Source organism: Delphinapterus leucas, chromosome 15 (assembly GCF_059928025.1).
Source record: "Delphinapterus leucas isolate spDelLeu-1000000601 "Yukka" chromosome 15, BTC_Dleu_Yukka2, whole genome shotgun sequence".
Lineage (NCBI taxonomy): Eukaryota > Metazoa > Chordata > Mammalia > Artiodactyla > Monodontidae > Delphinapterus > Delphinapterus leucas.
The window spans coordinates 25,311,745-25,335,384 of record NC_143143.1 but is presented as its reverse complement, the minus strand read 5'-3'; the positions used below and the strand labels follow the sequence as shown (position 1 = coordinate 25,335,384).

General features: G+C 47.5%; 1 protein-coding gene across 3 annotated transcripts in view; it reads left to right on the top strand.

Moving 5' to 3' along the window:
* Positions 1–6,710: 6,710 nt before the first annotated feature.
* Positions 6,711–23,640, top strand: part of ABCC1 (ATP binding cassette subfamily C member 1 (ABCC1 blood group)) — a 140,871-nt gene continuing 123,941 nt past the window's right edge. For all 3 annotated transcript variants that reach the window (XR_016387805.1, XR_016387804.1, XM_022552274.3), the window contains exon 1: positions 6,711–6,867. Coding sequence is in view for 1 of the 3 variants with exons in the window: in XM_022552274.3 (XP_022407982.2) it covers positions 6,820–6,867 (48 nt within the window). In the remaining 2 variants the exon portion in view is untranslated. The remainder of the gene's footprint in view (positions 6,868–23,640) is intronic.

Genomic DNA, 23,640 nt, shown 5'->3' with positions numbered 1-23,640 from the left:
CTTTTTTTTTGCTTTTATAAAGTAAATACTGAGAAATGTTTTTCACATAAACAGGAGACTGGAATGGAAATTTTGTCACAGCCAAGTAATTCAAGGTCACCCATGTTTTTAAAAAAATATTTATTTATTTATTTGGTTGCACCGGGTCTCATTTGCGGCAGGTGGGCTCCTTAGTTGTGGCATGTGAACTCTTAGTTGCGGCATGTGGGATCTAGTTCCCTGACCAGTGATCGAACCCGGGCCCCCTGCATTGAGAGCGTGGAGTCTTATCCACTGCACCACCAGGGTAGTCCCCAAGGTCACCCATGTTTGAATGCCCATTTGCCACATATCACATTATGATTCATTACCAGAAATTATTTGTAATAATCTATTATCCAACAAGTCTTGCAGTGCCTCCTCGATGTTGGTTGGAAGCAAATAGGAAATCATCCAAATTGCAAAAGGATTTGTTACCCAGTCCTTAGGGGCATTGCCTTTCCTAGCCACACACTATTATGTTTATGCTTTTGTTCGGCATCCAGGTTTTTACACCACAGCACAACATGCCTTAAGTAAGTTTCAAGATGAATGAGAAGCATTTGCCTTACTTTTACAAAGTGGAGGAAGGACAGTTGTGAAGGTGGGAACACCTTGGACGCAGGCCCTTTCTCAGGCATCTTAGTTCTAGGAGAGAGAACACACAGAAGCTGAGATCTAAACAGATTCTCTTTCTCCTCTATTGAGATATAATTTCATAAAGGTATGTTTTATACAGATATAGTTTAATAAAATGTACCCATTTGAAGTATCCACTTTGATGATGGGTTCTGACATGTATACACCTAATTTCCACTGCACTCAAGACATGGAAAATTTCCATCATTCCAGAAAGTTCCCTCATGTTCCCTTGCAGTCAATCCCCCCTCACCCAGTAGCTCCTATTCCGGGAAGAATGTATACTAACCTGAATCCAATCAAGCCTTTAGATCTAACATTTACAGAAAATACAGGGGACAGAGGAACGCAGTAAACCATGCCAATGAAGAAACAAAAAAGGAGAAATCCAGAATGTGGGGTATTCTACAGTATAATTGTCTTTCTCTCCTCAACAGGACAATGTTTTATATATATATGAGAGTGGGTAGTATTCTAGATTAAAAGACACTTAAGAGACGAAACTACTAAATGTAGTACATGATCCTTAATTGTAGGAAAGTAAAAATTGGATCGGACTGAGAGATCCAAAACTCAGCCAGCCTGGGGTAACAGACATAATAAAGCTGGCTGCAAAGTTACCAGAAAATAGTATTTCTTCCAAGGACACTCATAGATTTAAAGTGCCACAGTACCCCCCCTCTTTGAGTGACCACTACTTTCTTACTCACTGAGAAACTTTGTTCTCTAGAATTATAGAAAATTTGCAGTTTGAAATTCTATGAGTACCAATGACATGCCTTTCTCTCTCCTGGAACTCAGACGCTGAGAAGCTGCCTTGAGTTCCAAGCCAGACACAGAGCTTCAGATAGTGGTGTTCTGAATACAGTGGTCCACAATAATTGAACGCTGTAGTTTCTCAAAAACAGGACCCTGGGTCCACTTGGCAGTCCAGGCTGATATTAGCCCTTTTACTCCTCGACCTCTTTGAGCATATCAAACCCTGCTTCCCAGCTGCTAGCCCTGCTTCTGCCCCTCCCTGCCAAGCCCATGGTCTTGTCGACTGACAAAAAATGAACAGCCTAAGAGCTGAGATTATTAAATTATTAAAAAATTATGTTTTATTGTATGGACTTTCTGAGGACTCAAACCTGGGAGGCAGCCTCTCCAGATAGCTCTGAGGGCCTGCTCCGAAGAGGCAAGGGAGGAGCCAGGATATACAGGAGTTTTTGCAACAAAAGCCAGGTAGTTGGATCATCACAAGGTTACTGTTAATCAAAGAAAGCCAGGCATCTCAAGTCGATGAATTTAGTGCTTCTCTATGCATGGGAAGATGCAAGAATCTGAGCTCACTGAAATCATTCCTTTGATAGGCACCTCAACTATCCAGGGCCAGTATCCTGCTTTTCTCCACCCTGAATCCTCTCAGGGTGCACAGTTGGAGGTGGCTGCAGGGGCTGATGGCTTGATGGCCACAACATCTTTTGTTTACTGATATGGCAGGTGACATTCTTCATCACAGTCTATTTTTCACCCAGCAGCCCAAGTGATGCTGATAAAATCAAGTCACACCAGCTCCTCTGCTCAATTCCCTCCCGTGACCTCCTGCTTCACTCCAAGGATAACCAAGTCGTCGCTGGGGCCTACGAGGCCCTATGTGAACTGGCTGCATCTCCATTCCAACCCCCCTGGGTTCTCTGCTCTTCCGCAAGCTTGGCTGTCTTGCCTCAGCCCAAGCCTTTGATTTAGTACTCCCCAAAAATCCACTCTCCCTTCGTACATTTACTTAAATGCCACCTCCTTGGCCTGTCTTCCCTGATCACTGAGTCTAGATATCCACCCTCCTGACCCATACTGTACATTTTTCTTCTCAGCATTTAACTATCCTAAGTCAACTATATTAAACTCTGTCCTATTTATCTTGTAAACAGGTAAATCTCTTTCTCTCTCCCACTAGAATCTCAGCTCCACCAGAAGTGTGGGCGGGGGATTTTGGTATGTTTTGCTCCCTGATGTAGGCCAAACTCCTAGACCAGAGGTCAGTACAATTTTTCAGGTAAAGAGCAAGGCAGTAGGGCTTCCCTGGTGGTGCAGTGGTTGAGAGTCCGCCTGCCAATGCAGGGGACACGGGTTCGTGCCCTGGTCCGGGAGGATCCCACATGCTGCGGAGCGGCTGGGCCCGTGAGCCATGGCTGCTGAGCCTGCACGTCCGGAGCCTGTGCTCCACAACGAGAGAGGCCACAACAGTGAGAGGCCCGAGTACCGCAAAAAAAAAAAAAAAAAAAAAAGAGCAAGGCAGTAAACATTTTAGGCTTTTTGGTCACGCGGTCTCTGTTGCAACTACCCAGTTCTGAGGTTGTAGCATGAAAACAGCCATGAAAAATACATAAAAGGGGACTTCCCTGGTGGTGCAGCAGTTAAGAATCCACCTGTTAATGCAGGGGACACGGGTTCGAGCCCTGGTCTAGGAAGATCCCACATGCCTTGGAGCAACTAAGCCCATGCACCACAACTACTGAGCCTGAGCTCTAGAGCCCGTGAGCCACAACTAGAGAAAGCCCCCACACAGGAACAAAGACCCAACGCAGCCAAAAAAAAAAAAAAGAAAGAATTCCATAGAGCATTAAAAAATAAAATACATAAAAGGACATGTGGGACTGTGTTCCAATAAAACTTTATTTATACAAACAGGTGGCTGGTGGTAGTTTGCCATCTCCTGCCCAGAACACAGTTTGGCAATAAATATTTGCTGATTGAATTGTGAAGGAAGATAAGGTCATGCTCTTATTCTAGGAGGAAGAAGAACCAATTAAAAAATTTCAAGGACTTCCCTAGTGGTCCAGTGGCTGAGACTCTGCACTCTCAATGCAGGGGTCGGGGTTCGACCCCTGGTCAGGGAACTAGATCCCGCAGGCCACAACTAAATATCCCACATGCCACAACTAAAGATCCCATGTGCTGCAGCTAAGACCCGATGCAGCCAGATAAATAAATAAATAAATAAATAAAAAGAATTTGAGGGTCTGGCAGGAATAATTGGGGAAAGGAAGGGTAAAAGACAATTAAAAAAAAATTCAGATCGTGTTAGAGCAGGGGTGAGATGAGGGGATGGTGGCTACTCGAGGTAAATGAAGTAGGGAAGCCTCTCTAAGGAGATGGCATTCGAGCTTAGGCTGGGTGAGCAAGGAGCCCAGGCTACTTGAAGCTTCAGAGGCTGAGGGTTCCAGGCAGAGGGATTGGCAGGGGGCAAGATTTGGAGGTGGGATGGGCTTGGGGTGTTCAAGAAACAGAAAGCTCTCAGTGTGGCTGCAGCAGCACAGCGACTGAAGACAAAGGGGTTCAAGATGACATTGGGGATGGGCAAGAACCATATCATAGAGGCCTAGTAGGATTTTTTTTTTAAACCACTCTATTTTGCTTTCTTTTTTCATATATTTTTTTTATTGTGATAAAATGTACACAACATAAAATTTACCACCTTGACCATTTTTAAGTGTATAGTTCTGTGGCATTCATTATACTCATACTGTTGTCCAACTGTCCCCACCATCTGCCTCCAAAACTTTTTCTTCTTCTCAGATGGAAACTCTATACCCATTAAACACTAAGTCCCCATCTCCCACCTCACCCCTGGCAACCACCATTCTACTGTCTCTATGAACTTGACTACTCTGGGAACTTCATATAAGTGGATGCATACAATATTTCTCCTTTTATGACTGTCTTATTTCATTTGGCATAATGTCTTCAAAGTTCACCCTTGTAGCATGTGTCAAATTTTCTTTCCCTTTTAAGGCTGAATAATATTCCATTACATGAATAGATGACGTTTTGTTTATCTATTCATCTATTGATGGACACCTGGGCTGCTTTCACTTCCTGGCTATTGTGAACAATGCTGCTATGAACATGGGATGGGTGTGGAAATGTCTTTTCAAGTTCCTGCTTTTACTTCTTTTGGGGGTCTACCCAGAAATGGAATTGCTGGATCACATCCAGTAGGATTTTGTACTAAGCACGATAGGAGGCCAGGGGGGCTTTATGCAGGGGTGTTGCTTCCTTGCTTTAACAGGACTCCTCTGGTTGCTGTGTTGAGCTCTGATTGCAGTGGGGAGGGACAGGGATGGGGAGACCAGGCAGGAGGCTGTTACAGCAGTCCAGGTGAGAGACAGCAGTAGCTGGAAGATTCCAGTATGGCTGGGGAGGCCTATATGAAGCAAGTAAATTAGATGATTACAAATAGTGAAAAGTCCTGTGAAATAAATGAACAGGAACATGGTACTCTGATTTCAGGGAAAAACAAAAAGGATCTCTCTGGCATTCTTGATATATGATTCACTCAACTCATGGTCTACCAGGGCTGCTGATGCTTGAAATCCAGATCCCGCATTTTCACCATCAATTTATTTTGTTTGCTTTCATTGAGTGGGTTTGGCCCAGGGCCCAGAGCTGCTGGGTCTGAGGGTGTTCATTACTGTACTTGAGCCACAGGTGGGAAGGAAGGGGCTTGGAAAGAAGGGGAGGGGAAGACTTGTGAGTCTGTGGCTGAAAAAGAAGTGCGGAGAGGGTTTGGTGGTTAAAGCAGGGCTGAGTCTCCTCTCTGCCACATCCCAGCTGGGGGATCATGGGCAAATTATCTCATCTCTCTAACCATCAGTTTCTGCTTCTGGAAAACGGTATCCTCATTCATTTGGTCTGTCGTCTGCTTGCTTCTCACGAAGGCAGAGATCTTTGTTTTGTTTACCGAAGTGTCTACAGCACCTACATGGTAGGCCCCAATACATATTTTTATTTTATTTATTTATTTTCTATTTCAAATTTTCGTGTAAGTTATAACTTTTTTTTTTTTTGGCTGCACCGTGTGGCATGTGGGATCTTAGTTCCCCGACCAGGGATCGAACCTGTGCCCCCTGCAGTGGCAGCACAGAGTCCTAACCATTGGACCGCCAGGGAATTCCCCAAGGTATAACTTTTACAAAGCAAAGCACTGGCTGCTTTGCCACTGGCTGCCTGTGTATTAAAAAGAGACACTATGGCAAGATGGTTAGCATTATAGATTCCTCCCTTCCCGATCAGTCAGCTTGGATTCAAAGTTTGGTTCAGCCACTTATGGTCTACATAATCCCTGACAAAGTACTCTGCCTCAGTGGGCCTCAAGTCTCCTCAACTGTAAGATGGGGATAACAATAGTACTTACCTCTTGGGGTTCTTGTGAGCATTACACGTGTTAATTCATGTTCATTGCTAACAACTCAGCCTTGGGAAGCCCCATGACTGTGAATGCTTGTTAATTATTACTGTATCTCTAGTCCTCAGTTTCTTTACCTCAAAGGTAAAGATCAGTAACCTGGTTTTTTCCTAAGTGCTGCAGAAAAGGTGGAGAAAATGTCAAAGCTGCTTGCACACAGCTGTTTGGGTTGGAGATTGGAGCCTTCAGGCTATGAGTGCTCTGGAGTCAGACTGGTCATGGGTTCCAATCCCACTTTTGCCACTTGCCAGCTGTGTGACCTTGGGCAAGTCGCTTCACCTCTCTGAGCCTCAGTTTCTCCACCTGTAAAGCATAGATTAAATAGAGTATCCACCTCCTACTGTTTCTGCGTCAGCTCTGGAGTCAGCAGGCTGGGTAAGCCCGGTGACCCTGGAGAAGTCACTCAAACCTCTCTGCCTCTTGTTTTCTTCCTTCATGAAAAGGGAGTCATAACAGTGAGGGTGCATTGAGGACGCAGCTACGGTGTCTGGCACTCTCCTGGCTCATAGATGGATAAGTACACTCTATTTCCCCCGGTTGTTTCTATTACTATTGCTGTCGTCGTCGTTGTTGTTACAGCAGGATGTGAAAACTGGTCGCGGGGTCTGGACGCAAAGGTCGCGGCCGCATCTACAGAGGACTTCCCCGGGCCTCCTATGAGGGGGTAAGATCGGGCGCCCGAGGGTCCGGGGCCAACCAGCCGGCCCGGCGACGGTGCAACCTCCCGCCGCGGCCCAAGCGGGCCGGACGAGGTGAGCGGGGCGGGGCCGTGCGGGGCGGGGCCGCCGCATCCCCGTGACGCGCCGGCCAACCAGGCGGCGTTGCGGCCCCGGCTCCCTCCGCCGCTGCCTCCCGCCCTCGCCGCCGCCGCCGCCGCCGCCGCCAGCAGCCGGGCAAGTCCGTCCGCTGCTGCCCGCCGTGCCCGAGCCGGCCGCATGGCGCTCCGCGGCTTCTGCAGTGTCGATGGCTCAGACCCTTTCTGGGTAAGTGCTCGGCGGCCGCCCGGGCCGCGTGGGGCCGGCGGCAGGGAGCGGGAGGGAGGGAGGGAGGCCGGCGGGCGGGGAGGCAGGCGGTTAGGGCGAAGCGCCGGGAAGGGCGGGCCGGGCCCGCAGCCCCGGGGACCCCTGCCGCCCCGAGCGCCGGGCTCCCCACCCAGCAGCTGGCCTGGGGGCTCCGCTCCCCAACCCGCCCGCGGCCGGCCCCTTCGGGAGTGCTGCTGATGGGGGAAAACTTGGGTGACTCGGCTCCGGGGAAGCAGGGCGTTGGGGAGGGGTTGCCTGTGCCCGGCTCTGGGGCTTTTGGGGGAAGGTGAGGGGCCAGAGCCTGGGGGAGGGGGCTGAAAAGAGGGGCCGTATCCTCTCTGGGGTTCCTTTTTCGATTAAAAATAACCTGCCGGGGAAGGAGGCGCCAGAGGTGGGGGATGTCTCGCTGCTTAAGTTCCCCCCATCTCCTTTGTGGGGTGGAGCCCCCTTTTCGCAAACACCCCGTTACCAAAGGGCTGAGCTGGGGAAGGGCTCAGGCTATGGAAAGGGGCTTCCAGCGACTGGGTTGAGGTTTTCCCCTCCCCACTTGTTTTGCATCCGTATTAGTCTCCTGTGGTTACAATTTTTTTTTGTCATCTTTTACTTTCCTTTTGCTTATACTTTGAGGGGAGTTTGGGGGAACAGGGGGAAAATTAGGGAAGTTTGAGGAACAGCCAGGAAAGAAGGTAGGGCTACTCACCCCTGCTCTGACTTGCCTGACCCTGGGGTCAGGTTTGGGGTGCAGCTGAGGATGCCCAGTATCCTGGTACCAGTGGGCACGCCATTCCACCCCCTGAAACGTGAGGCTCGTCTCTGTGGGGACCCCCACCTCCAGGTTTCTTCTGAATGTCCATTGCTGAGCCTGCTGAGTCTTCGGAGTCCATTCTCTGTGGTTTAATCCCCAGTGTCTTGGGCTTTAGTTTCCCAGTAATGCTATTTGCCTCTTTGTTACAGGAAGCACTCTTGTGTCCCACCATCTTGATTATTGGTAAACACGGAATGCAGTTCTGGACAGGATAGTTTTCCCACTTTTGTTTAGGAATCAGGAGAGGGAAACACCCTTGGTTCTTGGGAGCCAGTGATTAGCATCCAAAAATACCTTCTTGTTCTGTTTTGTGGTCCTCTCCTTGCAGGCTGCATTTGGAGTGTTGAAAAGTCATCCTTGAGGGCCCCGTGGGAAAGGCTTTATTTTTGGGAGGTATCACTTGGTAGAATAACAAAACACTTCTGGGTATGTCTCACATTTTCAGGCCAGTGGGATCAGAGATTTACTCTGGGGCTGGAAATAGTCCAGAGCTTCGCACTCAAGGTCCAGGACTAATTGGAGAGCAGACTTATTTGCAAAGTAGTGTCGTACTTAGCAGAGAGAGGAGAATCTGAGGAGTCCTTGCTCCCCGTACCTGGTGTAACAACAGCAAGATGATTTCTGCAAGAATCAGATGGGGATCTGGTCTAGTGTTGGCTGTGAATACTGGAGTATTTCCTTGTTTATTTTCTTCTCATAAATTACAGAGGGGAAAAAATAGGCGGCTGTAAATTAGATTCTGCACCAGGGTGTATTTTATTGATGGCAACTGGCAGTTGACGTCTAGTCAGGTTTTCCAAAGTCGACTGGGTTTGGGGGTGTCCTCCGTTTATTTAGCTAAAGAAGCTCATCCGGGGAAACAGTTGTGTTTTTTCTCCTGCAAGGACTTTTGCTACAGAAGTTGCCAGGTGGTTGGCTTTCCCTTCTGCCAGGCCCTGCATCTTTCCCCAGTCTTTGGCCTTGCAGACTTTCCTCTGCGCTCCCTCCCTCTGGATTTCTGGACTTGCTGGATGTCCCAATTTCTGGAGGTGCCCTGGAACCAGAGTTTGAGAGTAGGCAGCTGGGGCATGAGAACTTCCAGGTAGCAGGAGAAACCAAATGTAATTGAAAGCAGGTGACTTCTGTGTTTTCCAGGGCACACACTCAAGGCCAGGAGAGACTCTGTGACCTTGGGCAAGCCAGTGTGCCTCTCTGTGCCTCAGTTTCCTCATCTGTAAAGTGGGGGTGGGGGCCCCCAAAGTCTCAACCTCCTGCGGTTGTTTTGAAAAGTAAATGAGTCCATCTGTGCAAGTGGCTCAGCCTGTGCCCTGCACAGAGTTAAGCAGAGGTTATTCTTCTTTCCAAAGATGAAGTTGTGTGTTTCGAGTTGCTTGTCCTTCCTTTGGACCCACTTTTTCTTCACCTGGGCCACCCACCCAGTCATGCCTGCCTCCTCCCTTGACCAAGGTCATGTGTTTAGAAATCAAGGTGACTAGCCCACCTGAGACTCTAGTCAGAGCTTTGTTCCTGGGCCAGTGCCGGCCTCTGAGCCCCAGGAAATGGCCAGAAAAACCAGCACGTGGAAATAGCCCGCGGTGAGTGTTTGGCTGACTTCCCACCTTCACCCAGGCAAATGCTCTGGGATGGAAAAAGAGGAACTTGGTTATCTAAATGGAAAATAGGGGCTGAGTTCCCCAGCGATGGGTTTGCCTTTGTTTTTTTTTTGAGGGTGGTTGTAGGGGGGGTGGGTAGGAAGGACTGTTTTGTGGCTGATGTTTAAATGATGGTTGGGAAAATGGGCACGGGCCTCCCCTTGCGAGTTAATTTTTTTAAAAAATTCATTTATTAATGTGTTGCATGTCCAGTGTAGAAAAATCAGAAAATGTCGAAAAGTAAGCGACAAGTCAGTAAGCAGTGGAGTATGGCGGCTCTGAGCAGTGCTCACATCCCTGGGGTTCAAATCCTGGCTCTGCAGCTTGGGCGAGTTACTTCCCCCTCCATGCCTCAGTTTCCCCATGTGTATAATGAGGACGGTAACACGGTACCAAGAGAATCCTTGGCAGGTGCTTAGAATGTTGCTGCTTGGTATACAGTTAGCACTTAGTACATGTGAGCGGTGCAGCAACTGGAATTTTCTAGTTAATTTTTGCTGCTGTACCTGCTGCTGCTGGGGATGAACAGAAGTGGCGGATCTGTGTCACGGTTCATGGAGTCCTGCTAATATTTGGTCCTGGTGCTGATACTTGCCACGGAGCTGCCCTGAACCATCTTCCACCTGAGTAACCCCCTGAATATTCAATTTAGCTGCTAAAGGGTGGGAGAAAAGGAGTATTTTAGAAACCATTTGAAATTCTTCTTGGGGTAAGGTCTGACCTTGGGGTCAGGCTAATTCCTGGCGTAATTAGCTCCCTTAGGCTTTACAACAATGTAGAATGAGCGGATTTATTTTTCCCCCATTCTTCAAATTTTCTATGGGTTTTTAGACGCATCACTGTGCCTTCCTCCACCTTCCTCTCTGCCCCTCCTTCCAGTCTCCTCTCTCCCTTGCGGATTAGAGCCAAAGGGCCTCTGGAACTGATGGGGTCTTCCCCTCCGTCCACCCCACTTCACGCATGTTGAATCTGAGGCCCAGAATGGCAGCGTGACAAGGCGGATGGCTTTGGGAGGAGAAAAGCCATTTGAGAGGCTAGGGCAGGGCAAGGGCTAGTTCAGGGTTCCTGGGTTCCCCTCCAGCCTTGCAGAACGAAGCCCCAGCGACCCAACAACAAGGAGCAGTGATCTTCTCCCAGCTGGACCGGCTCTGTTTGTGATTGTCTTGGAGGAGCCTTACGTTTGGAACGCAGTGGTGGATGGAAAATCTCTCTTTCCATTCGTGTTCTCAACTTTTTGGAACTAACGTCTCCACCTGGGTGTCTCATGGGTGGCTCCAGTTTACTGCGTCCCACATGGAACTTGGAGCCCCCTCACCCCAGCCCTCCCCATCTCAGTTGATGGCAGCCCTGTCCCCAGAGGCTCAGGCCCAAACCCTGCGTCATCCCTGACTCCCCACCTTTGCCTCCCGTTGCACAGCTGATCTGTCAGCAAATCCTGTTACCTGTTCCTTCAGAATGCCTGCTTCTCACTGCCTCTCCAGCTGCTGCTCTGGCGGGAGCCACCATGAGCTCAACCCTGCATTTGGATGTACCCGCCTCAGTGCGTTCCCTGCTGCCCTCCTTGGCCCCTACAGCCTGGTCTCAACCCCGCAGCCAGAGGGCTCCTGTTAAAGACAGACGTCAGATCTTCTCCCCCTTCTGCCCAAGACCCTGCAGCGACGCCCCACTTCCCTCAGGGAAAAAGCCAGAGGGCTTAGGCTTACAAGGCCTGACAGCATCTGGTCCCCTCACCTCTCTGACCACATCACCTGGTACTTTCTGTCTCCCTCACACTGCCTCAGGGCCTTTGCAGTTGCTGTCTCCCCTGCCCAGAATGCTCCTGCACCTTCAGATCCTTGTTCAGATGTCACCCCAGACAGCCTTTCCCTGACTCCCTGCCGCTTCCTTGTATTCCCAGTCCTCTGGCTCCTCCCAACCCCCCCCAACCCAGTACGTACTGCCATCTACACCAAATGTTTTTTTTTTTTTTTTGCAGTACGCGGGTCTCTCACTGTTGTGGCCTCTCCCGTTGCGGAGCACAGGCTCCGGATGTGTAGGCTCAGCGGCCATGGCTCACGGGCCCAGCCGCTCCGCGGCATGTGGGATCTTCCTGGACCGGGGCATGAACCCGTGTCCCCTGCATCGGCAGGCAGACTCTCAACCACTGCGCCACCAGGGAAGCCCTACACCAAATCTCTTACTTATTTATTTTGTTTACTCCCTGTAAACTCTCACCAAAAGGTCAACTTCACAGGGGCAGGGGTTTTGCCTGTGCTGTGTAATCCCAGCACCTGGAACAGTGCCTGGAACATAGTAGGTGCTCAGTAAATATTTACTGAAGGAATGAATGACATGAAGCTTTGGAGTGGCTTGTGAGCTGGGTTGGAACCTCTTTCCAGAGCCTCTAAGGATGAAATAGTCCTTTACCTGTTTGGAATGGATTCTCAGGTAGAACAAGCCTTCCAGCTTCCATATCCAACTGCTTATATTTTGTCTTGCAAAGGTCAGAACTGAGTCTGGTCCGTCCCTTTTTCCAGGACTCAGAGCCTGGCATACTGTAGGCGCCATTAGCATTTGAATTTGAGTGTCTGAGGTACGAGTTCCTTGGGGGGAGTTAGATCTGGCCCACTGGTGTGCTGCTTTGGCTTTATTTTAATGTTGAATTACTATGATTGCTAATATTTACAGATGGGGAGAATTCACAGAAAAATCTGCATTTCTGACTTTTGAAAAATCATTGCATGATGGCCCGTGTTTGTACGTGGTGGTGGTCAGCTGGGGCTGCCCCCTGCAGAACAGGCCTGCTGGCCCCAGATTGCCGCAGTCCCCGCTCCTCCTTATTGCGCTTTAATTCGTAGGCCCGGTGTCCGTTGCCTTTTTTCTTCGTGTTTTCTTACCTGGTCTGCTTCCCTCACTGATGGACCCCACCTGGCACCCATAGGCATTTGAGTCGGCATCTCCTGCTTTGAAGCCCGGCCTTTTGGTGAGGTGACTGGGGCCGCTCTGGCTCACTGGTTTGGTGCTGCTCTAGCTTGGTCATGTTGGCAGGAGGGAGATGGATAAGCAAATTATCAATGCCCGGGGAATTTGAAGCAAGCGTCTAGTTTGTGATGTTGGTTCCAGATTTTCATGGTGGGATAAGGTCTAGATTTCATCAGCCCTTAATGGTCTAGCCCATAAAAACTTACCTGAACGTTTTGCCAAAAGGAATAAAGGGCTAATGAAATGGATTGAGATAATGACAAGGACTTGAACATCCTGAGGTGAGTGTTTCCCCCAACCTGGCATGGTAACTGAGACAGCAGTCTCTTCTGGTGGAGCTGTGGAACCCCTGCTTCCCTCTTGAAGGCTGAGCAGCGAGGAAGCCGGCGTGGGGGAGGGGTGGTAGGTGTGGAGCAGTTTCTCATCCTGGGCACGCTTGACCTTTTGGGCCAGATAACTCTGTTGTGGGTCTGCCCTGTGCGCTCTGGGCTGTTTGGCAGCATCCCTGGCCTCTACCCACTAAATGCCAGTAGCACCTCCCCGCTGTTGAGACAACAAAAATGTCTTCAGACGTTGTCAGACGTCCCCTGGGTGGCGAAGTCCCACAGCCGTTGGTGGGGAGGAATCTGGAGGAGAAATCTGGGGCAAGACTTTTGCCTCACCCCTCCTGCATTTCCTTAAGTTTTTTTTTTTTTTTGCGTTACGCGGGCCTCTCATGTGGGATCTTCCCGGACCAGGGCACGAACCCATGTCCCCTGCCTCGGCAGGCGGACTCTCAACCACTGCGCCACCAGGGAAGCCTTCCTTAAGTTTTTAGGCTGTTGAACGTCTCCCGTAATTGGCTTATTGGGGTTGCTGTGGAGAAGCTTAATGAGATGTTAAGGAGGTTAAACTCCAATTAGCTAGAGAAGCGATTGCAGCCGTTTCCATGCTGTTTGCCACTTTCCACCCAGGGCTTTTCTCCCCAAATCCATTTGGGTTGGGAGTGGGGTTTCTGACGGCTCAGTCCCAGGGTGAAGTCCTGGTCCTTAGAGGTCAGCTTTGAAGCGCTGCTCCTTCATCTTAAACTGCCCCAGGATAGGTGGACAATTACAAAGTCGAGACTCTATTTAAGTTTCCCCTTGGTTTAATTGTGGGGTTTCATCTCCTGGAGGAGGTTGCCAAGTTCTGGAAAATGGGTTCTAGGTGACCCGGGGAGGGCGGCATCCGGTACTCTCGGGGGATAATTCAGGTTTTTTGAGGCTTTTTCCTTCCCTCTCAGTGAGTTGTCTCTCTGAGAACCTCCGTTTACCTTTTATTGGCCTCTTGGGTAACTACGGATACTTGCTTGAGGATACCTTCCTCTTTGGAGAGCAGTTATCAGTGCCTCCGTTTCCCCGGCACGGACAGCTTGAGAGTGGTTTTTACAACACTGGTTTCGTTCTCCTGTTCTTCCTGCAACCTTTTCTCACTCGTTCATTTATTCAATCTTTTATTATTAATTGAGCACCTACAGGGTGCTGACACTGTTCTAGACGCTGGGAATACAGCCACGAACAAGGCAGACGAGGTCCACGTTCTCATGGAGCTTACGCTGGGGATGACCAAAATGATTTTGGGTGGCGGCAAGTGCCGCAAAGATGTGAACTGGGAAGAACTGGGGTGCAAGCTATGATAGAGGCATGTCCAGGGAAGGGTTTTTGGAGGAGGTGACATTTGACCTTTGACCTGAATGGCAAAGCTGGCTGTGCAAGGGCTGGGGGAAGGGAGCCTCAGACAGAGGGAACAGCAGATGCAAAGACCCTGAGGTGCAGAGCCCGTCTCATGAAAATCTTGCCTGGAGCATTCTGCAAAAATCCATAAAGCACTAATAAAATGGCTTGTGGTAAAATAAGGGTTTGGAAATTCCAAGGAAGAAGCTTACTGCAGCTTAGCGAGGAAATGGAGCGTTACTTGCTCCCCGATAGTCATGGGCTTTTGATCCATTTAGGTTTGAGCGAGTCTCAGGGTTATATTTTTCAATGAGTTTCATCTGTTTCAGAACCTTAGCTGCACCATTCAGGGTCAGATCAAGTTGGAATTCCCCACTTGATTCCCCTCCAAAGCCTTTTCAGGACCCATTAAGATGATGAGGTGCTTTTCTTGCACGATTAAGATGACTTTCTATAGATTGCTAGAAAACACTTCTTTTAAAACTAGATGTTGGAGTGAAGTAAGTCAGAAAGAGAAAAACAAATACCTTATGCTAACACATATATATATGGAATCTAAAAAAAAAAAGGGTTCTGAAGAACCTAGGGGCAGGACAGGAATAAAGATGCAGACGTAGAAAATGGACTTGAGGATATGGGGAGGGGGAAGGGTAAGCTGGGACGAAGTGAGAGAGTGGCATAGACATATATACACTACCAAACGTAAAATAGATAGCTAGTGGGAAGCAGCCGCATAGCACAGGGAGACCAGCTGGGTGCTTTGTGACCACCTAGAGGGGTGGGATAGGGAGGGTGGGAGGGAGACGCAAGAGGGAAGAGATGTGGGGAATATATGTATACATATAGCTGATTCACTGTTATAAAGCAGAGACTAACACACCATTGTAAAGCAATTATACTGCAATAAAGATGTTAAAAACAAAACGAAACAAAACTAGATGTTGAATTGGCCTGGAAGATCTTGCACGGTAACTTTTTTTTGTGCTTTTACTTTCAAAAAATTATCATTTTAAAAAAGTTATAACTTTTAAAAAAGTTATAAAAGTCCCAGAATAAAACTATATTCTAGAAGAATATAAAGGGAAAGTAAAAGTTTCAGTACTTCCTCTCCCTGTGCTCTGTTTGCAGAAGTCGCCATTCATGGTAATTTCTTGGGTGTCCTTCTAGAAAATTTCAAGCATATGCAAATATGTATGAAGGGTGAGGGGGTGGGGAGAGATTGAAAATGAGTATCTTTTTTTCCTCCCCAAATAGTTTTATATTCTAAATAATGTTCTGTATCTGGCTCCTTTCACTAAGAAACCAGTGTTGATTTTCTTTACATGTTAAGTCCATGCAAACTGAAAGAAAAAGGGAATAATACTTTGCAGGCCACACTTTCTTCTGTTAAGGACTGTGCTGTGTATTCACCCAGTCCTCCCTCGGTTGCTGTCAGGGTCCTTGGTTCCGGTTTTCAGTGTGATGAATGGTGCTGCCACGAGCACTCATCTTGGTACTGTATGCAAATAGATGTAAATGACAAAGCAGAGTAAATCCCTACCCCCACCCCCCCCAGAAATTGCTGGGTTGGGGGATATGTGCATTTTGAAATCTGACAGTTCTAATTGTCAGGTGGAGCTGTAGTTTATACTCCCACTAATGGACTCACCAACATTTATTAAGCACCTGCTATGTTTGTGGCATTTGAGAGCATTGATCAGGCTGGGAATTGACCAGGCTCATGTTGCTTCCCTGTGTATGAGAGGGTTTTGCCCAGCGGAGTTAAACCTTACGTTCCAGTGGATTTGGTCCAGAGAATGATTGGTTTTGTTCTAATTTTAAAAAGATATGTTTAAATTTTAAACGTTCTTTGATGACGTCTTTGTTGTTTAAAAAGTGTTTTTACATCAACAATTTAACAACAGGTAAAAGTTTTACTCATAATCTAATGCTAATACATGCTAATACAACTAATACCTGCTAATACAACTAATACATGTGAATACAACTAATGCATGTTAATACAACTAATACATGCTAATACAACTCGGATTTAATTTTTACATGTAAACTTTCTAGTTTCATTGTAGAATTCTTTTGTTCCCAAAGTGATACTCCTTGTGAGAAAACAACATAGAGATATTTAAATAAAGCGTTAACTCTCTTTCTAATCAATAACCAAGCTATACTTCCTGCCCTTTCTCTGTAATCATGGAAATGTTTATAAACATAAATAATATGCTTAAAAATAAAATGGGTTATGTTATAATCATCACTTTATTTTTGCTTAACATATGATACATGGCAATACATAGAATCTCACTAGTAATTCCTCAGTGAATTGTATAATATAGATTTGCTATAATTAATTCAGCCATTTCCCAGCTAATAACATCGCTTGTGTTATTCCCCATTTTTTGTTTCTGTAAACAATGCTCCAGTGAACATTCTTGTACATGGGTTAAAATTATGTAAATTTTAGTTTTTAATGGGTATTGGCTGGTTATTTTCCAGAAAAGTTGTAGCAAGTCCATTCCTAGTGACAGGGACTGAGAATTCCCATTTCTCTGCATCCTTCCTGGCACTGGACATGGCCAAATTCTGTTAATTTGATGGACAAAAAAGGTATCTTTTTTCACCCACGTTTCCCTTAGAAGTTAGAAGCTGAGCATCCCACAACATATTCCCTGGTAATTTGAGTGTTCTTTTCTGTGCATGTCTTTCTTTCAGTGTCCTTTTTGTGCATCTTTACTCTGGTTTGCTTTTCCCTGTTAATTTGCGGGGCCTCTCAGTATATTGGGAATCTTGCCCCTTTGTCTGTCATGTGTGTCGCACATATTTTTCCATTGGCCATTGTTTGTTGGTGTGTTGACATCCGATTCTTTTCCAGATTTTTATGTGGTTTTGCACGTTGAGCTTGTAAAGTGTGTACTATTTTCTATCCCACATTTTCATTTATTCTTGTAAGAATTTTCCCATGTTCCTGCACAACTTTTGTAATTATACCTTTAAATGTCCAAGCAGTAGTTCCTAGTATTGGTAGACTGTAATTTATATAATTATTGCCTGTGGTTTGACATTTAGGTTGCTCTTCCCCCCCCCTTTTTTTTTTTCTTTCACAGAGAACATTGTAATGAATATCATATGGGTAGTGCCTGTTGACTTACTTTCTTGGAACATACTCTTAGGAGTGGAGTGAATATCTCAAATCATCGAAAAGGTTTTGTCCTATCTACAGCCTGGCTTGTGTTTAAAAAAGTGGTGGCTCAATTCTAGCAGGGTCTCTCTAAGGGTGCCCATCATTATTGTTGTTGTTTTTATGATTGTTAATAGCAGATGACAGGTGCATATTAATGGCAGTGCCTTCTGCAGTCCCTCTAATCAGCTTTATAAGGCTGGAGACCAGTGGCCCAGGGGAAAGCTGGAGCTTTAGGGTGCTGGGGAAGGTGACCTGGTAGTTATAATTTAGATTACCCAGGAGCCCTATGATAAGGCTTCTTCCTCAAAAACAGTTTCACTCACTCAGGGTCGCGGAGCAAAGACACGTGGTAGTTTAGGCTCTGAGGACTGCAGTTGTAGTGTAATGGGGCTCTCCCATCTTTTACTTTTGTCCACTGAGATCCTTGTGGTCTAGGTGGACCACTTCACACTTGGTGCTGGGGTCAGGGCTGGCCCACTTCCAGCTCATTTGCATATTTGGTGGGGAGGGGTTGGAGAAATGGCCCACCCCCTCAGTCAGACCCTCTTTATTCCCAAAGAGGATATTAGTTGGCGGTGGTGGCGGGGGGGGGGGGCCAAGCATTGGCAGCTGAAGGCATGGGGATACTTGGGCGAGGAGAAGGTGTAGCTCCAAAGAAAGCCAGGGACATATACGGCTGGGGTCACGAGGCCAGCTTCAGGGGCCTGGGCGCGAAAATCGGTCCTGCCAGTTCCCGGTGTGCGACCTTGGGCCAGCCACTTCACCTCTGGGAGCCTCAGTGTCCTCATCTGTAAAGTGGGGATCATGATCATGCCGTGTATCTCACAGAGTTGGAAAGAAAAGAGGCAAGATATAGAGGATGCTTAGCTTAAGCGTGGCAGGCACTCGTTGTGGTGCTGCAGGAGGCTGGACAGCAGGGGACCGTGATGGACAGTTGGGTGCAGTGGAGTGGGGATTTCTGGTGTGGCAATTCTCTTCTGGTTTATCACCTCCTTGTAACCTCTGGGCCCACGCAGGCCTTGACAAAATCAGGATGGAGCCCAGCGCAATTTCAGGGATTCAGACTACCGGTCCCCAGCATCTGAGGATTTGGGCTAATTCCAGTTGTTATGGGGTGTCTGTAGGGTGCTCGGGTCTGGATGAGGCATGCCAGGGTGTTGGGTGTCAGCTCTGAAATTGGGCTGATGGGTGGGGAAATTCATTCTGCAGATTTTCTTTGTAGTTGAGGATTAAGAAGACTTGCTTAAGTACCTAAATCCATGGTACAGGAGTGAAGGTGGGCTGTGACAGCTGAGACTGCTGACAGATGCATACTTGGGAAGTTCCAGGTTTTCAGTTACTGTAAAGATGGTCACGATTGAGTTACTTAAAGGGACTTCTTTTCTCTTATGCTCTTCTTTGTCTGACATTATAAGAGGTCCAGTATAAAATGAAACAGTACAGGAACCAGTATAGTAGAATGTGAAAATCCTCCATAATGATGCTCTTCTAGAGATAACCTCTTATTGGCATTTTAATTTTCAGTCTTTTTTCTCCGCACATCCCAAATATAAGATATTTTTTTTTAAAGCAGGAACGGGATTTTCTGAAAACATTCTTTATGTTTCAGTAACTGTGCGTCTTGGATTCGACCCATTTTTAACTAACATATTTACTCGAAGGTGAAATGTCAACATGGGCCTAATTAAGTAATTTGCTAATAATTGTTTCCTCTCCAGGCGGTTGGATAGCCTTGTTTTTTAACTTCTATGTAAGGGAGATCTGGGAAAGATGTGAAGCAAGGTTGGGTGGGTGTCAAAGGGGCATGTTTTCCACATTCTTAGATGCCCCTTGCAGGAGACAGAGCCTCCGAGGGTCAGTGCGCCAAGACCGTGAGCTGTGCACAGAAGACAGAGCTCTCACCCCTTGGTCCCGTAGCCTGGGCCCATTCAGTCGACATTCTCTGGGTGCTCTTGATTATCCTTGCACTGAACTTGATGCCGGGAGTCAAAGATGTGCAGAGCAGAGCTCCCTGCCACCTTTGAGTGCCAGTCTTGTCTGGGGATTGAACAAATGAGTGGAAAATCATAGCTGTGCAGTGCTACGAAAGGGAGCTCTGTGATGTAGTAGGGGGTTTGATCTGATCCAACGAAGGAAAGGAGAGACTTCCTGAGCCTATATGATATTATAGGTTTGGCTGTATGTGGCATAGACCCTAAACACAGTGGCTTAAGATAGAAGCTAAATTCTCTCTGGTGTAAAAATCCCAGTTTGGTGTGGCAGCTCTGTCCCTGAGGGTGTCAGGGGCCCAGGCCCCTCCTGTCTTGTTGCTTTGCTGTCCCCAGGTGCCGCCCACATTGTTGACCCAAGAATGTGTACCGCTGTGACTTCCCTGGTGGGCCAGTGGTTAAGAATCTGCCTTCCAGTGCAGGGGATGCGGGTTTGATCCCTAGTCGGGGAACTAAGATCCCACAGGTCGTGGGGCAGCTAAGCCGGTGCACCACAACTACTAAGCCTGTGCGCTCTGGAGCCCGCATGCTGCAACTAAGACCCGACACAGGCAAAACTAAAATAAATAAATATTAAAAAAAAAAAAAAAAAAAAGGAATGTGCAACCCCATGTCCACATTCCAGCCAGAGCGAAGGGGGCAGAAGGGTGCAACCCAGAAGTCACCCACATCACTCTGTTCACATCCCACTGGCCAGTACCTAGTCATGTGACCACATCTACCTACAAGGGAGTCCGGGAAATGTAGTTTCTTTTCTGGACAGGCATGTGCCCAGCTGAAGATTAATTACTAGGGGTTCAGGAAGAGTGGGTATTGGAGTACAACTAGTAGTTTGCTACAAAGACAAAAGCAGAAGATAAGAGTGTTCTAGGCAGTGGAAAAAGCATGTACAAAAGCCCCAGCTTAACAAGGAAGGCCAGTGTGGAGATTGGAGAGAAGGGGGGCTGGTGTGAGGAGACAGACATGGACCTCTAGACTTGGATCCTCCAGAAAGTCTTGGTTGCTTGATTTTCTGTCTTTAGCACCAAGGCAGGGGTATTTTACATACAATCCTTACAGGCAGCTTCCTTTCTAGGTGTTGCAAAGAACCAATGACTGAATCAATTCTAGTCTTATTTATTTATTGGCTGTGGTGCATGGGATCTTCGTTGCTGAGCTCTGGCTTCTCTCTAGTTGTGGCACACAGGCTCCAGAGTACGTGGGCTCTGTAGCTGCTTCATGTGGCCTCAGTAGTTGTGGCACATGGGCTTAGTTGCCCCACTGCATTGTGGGATCTTAGTTCCCCGACCAGGGATCGAACCGGTATACCCTGCATTGCAAGATGGATTCTTAACCACTGGACCACCCGCGAAGTCCCCAATTTTAGTCTTTAGTCCTATTTTATTGGGTGACTTTGGTGAGAATTTATTTTTGTAAATAACATGCATTGAGGATTATTCTACGTCAAGTAGTGCCTTCTTTGTAAATACTTTGTTTGGGGCTCATGGTAATGCTGGGTATGTGCTCTTATGATCCCTTATTTAGATGTGGAAACTGAGGGCACAGTTAAACTTGCCCATGTTCACACAGCTGGCAAGGGTTGTAGACGGTGTTCAAAGCTTCCAGTTTGACCTCAGTGCCTGCCTTCCTCTCCACTGTCTCACCCTCAGTCCCTTGTGTGTAGTCTTCATGATTTTGACATTTATATCTCACTTCATACCTACTAGGATTGCATTTGGCTCTAAGGAACAGAAACCATAACTCCAGTGGCCTAGACCTAAAGGTATTTATTTTTTTACACATCAGGAGGTCTAGTACCTCTGGCGGTTGCTGGCATTGGATCAGTGACCCAGTGGTGTCAGGGCTGACACCATTTTCTGTGTCTTTCCCTCAAGGCCCCAGAATGGCTGCCATCACATGTAGGTTCAAGGTAGGGAGAGAGAAGGAGCACACCAGCCTCATTTATCTCTTTTTATTCAGGAGAGTAAAAATATTCCCTCAAAGCCCCTCTCCTGGTGCTATAGACTTCTGCTCGTGTCTCCTTGGCTGGAGCTGGATCACATGACCACCTCTAGCTACTAGGGAGGCAGGGAAAGTGAGCATTTGGTTTTACGCTTCTTTAGTGGGAGACAGCGAGAGAGAAGGGAGTTGGGAAAGGCTGTTGAGGAAGCTAACCAGTAGTGTCTGCCACCTACTTATTTATTACTTTTCTTTAAATAAGTTCACTTTTTTTTTAAACCTAAATAAATTTATCCCCAAAGGAAGTTTCATGTCACTTTTGAATTTCTATGAGGTTGCAGGTTGGTCATATTCTTGTGTTTACCTAATAGCTGTTAAATATGTCACCACTAAAGGAAAAAATAGGATATTCTGCAAACTGCCTAGATCAGTGCTTCTCTCCTCTAGCAGTTTTGGCCCCAGGAGACATTTGTCAACATCTGGAAACATTTTTGGATGTCACAACTGGAAGGAGGGTGCTCCTGGCATCCAGTGGGTAGAGGCCAGGGATGCTGCTAACATTGTACAATGCATAGGGAAGCCCCCCAATAACAAAGAATTATCGGGGCCCAAGTGTCAAGAGTGTGAAGATTGAGAAACCCTTGCCCAGACTCAGTCCACATGCTGCCATGTTTTGGGCAAGGCCATGATTTGCTAGTCACTTATCACTGTCTGTGTGATTCTGTTTTCTCCCGGGTGACGGTATATCGGTAACACTTTACATCTGTAGCCTGCTTGTACTTTTCAGGCCTCTTCCCACAGCTAATCAGATCTCCAGCAAACCTGAGAAGTATACATGTAGATGTGAATCCAGCATGTTGCTGCTCCCCAAGTATCTTATAGAACTTGGGGAGAAGGGAGCTCATGGACCCAGAAGTGGTTGAAATAAAACCCCTTTTCTGAGGCAGATCCTATCTGAGTGTGTGTTTCAGAAAGAACACTGTGCTGGTAGAGAGGATTGCTCTCATGGGGCAGAAACCATGGCCCTTGGGAAAGGGCTGTACGTCCTTTGTTGAGTAGGAGGTTTTATTGCCTCCTCTCTGCCTGGCTTTGGCAAAAACAACCTGGCCTGGGCAAGGGCCTGGGGAAGGGACTGTGGAGACAGGAACGCAGCTGGCAGGTGGAGATTATCAGATGAGGCTGCTGGCAGTTTTGCCCTAGGTGGCCTGATCAGGTAGCTTGACAGTTACACTCATCCTCCCGCACCCCCATTAAAGTTACTCGAGTTGTTACGGAGCCGTGCTGAAGAGGTGGGGCAGGGTGGTGATTGCCTCTCTCCTAGGGTTAGCTTGGCTAACAAGTAAGGGCAGTTTTCATTTCTCCTTCTTGATTCTGGAAACTTAGGAAAAAGCCTCTTGCCATCCTTCATGGTGCAGTAAGATTAGAGAAGAGGCTGGGGTGTTGAGAGAGGCACAGCACATCTCATCGAATCCAGGAGGCCAGCAGTTGTGACATGCATCCCAATTTCAGGGACGCTAGGCTATGAAAACATGGCCAGCAGAGATTGTAGGATGCACTGATATCGAGATGCAGACAGATGTCACGTGACGAAACATGGGCCTTTGAATTGATGCAATAAAATAATAGTTTCTATTTTCTTTTTGGCCGTGCAGCGTGCGGGATCTTAGTTCCCCGACCAGGGATCAAACCCGTGCCCCCTGCAGTGAAAGCGCAGAGTCTTAACCACTGGACCGCCAGGGAAGTCCCAAGATAATAGTTTCTGATCCCTTCCTCTTCTGTGTGTTATTGCTGTAGGTCCAGTGCTAAGTACAAGTGAAACCATAGCCTCCCTGCCTCATGGAGGCCAGTTGGGAAGATGTTTAGAGGAAAACAGCAACACAGGGAGCCAGTGTAGCCTCCGCTCAGATCCTGGCTCTGCTGCTTGCCAGCACTGTGACCTCAGTAAAGTGACTTTACCTCTCTCTGCCTGTGTTTTCTCATGTGTGCACAATGGTAGCTCCTGCCTCATAGAGTGCTAAAATTAAGTAAGTTAATATACAGTTACGGTGCCAGTCCTATCACTGCGAAGTGCTGTTATTATTACTATCGCTCTCCATCGTTGTTGTTACCATCGTCTTCATCATCATCATCGTTACACAGCAGTCCCTGCTCTGGCCCAAAGTGAAAGCTGAGGATCTGGGAGGAAGCAGAGGTGGAAAAAGTACAGGACAGTGATGTAGGCCCCTCGATTGGCCCCTAAGTTAGCCACAGTTGACTTCTGGTCTTCTGGGTAACACGGTCTCCTTGGCCCAGGTCAGGGAGCGTTTTCATTCTGTGCCTCAGTTTCCGCATCCGTAAAATGGAGACTAGTGATAGGACCTGTCTCCTCATAGGTTTGTTTCAGGGATTAGACAGGTTGAGCCTGTGCCTGGGGCTATTTAAGGACTTTCTATGAGGGTACCTAAACCTCTCCAGAAAAACAAGACCTCCCTTCCACCTTCAGCACCAAGTATTTCTGTGATGTGGGATCCTCCCCTAACCCTTAATCACAGCTCTTAGGTGG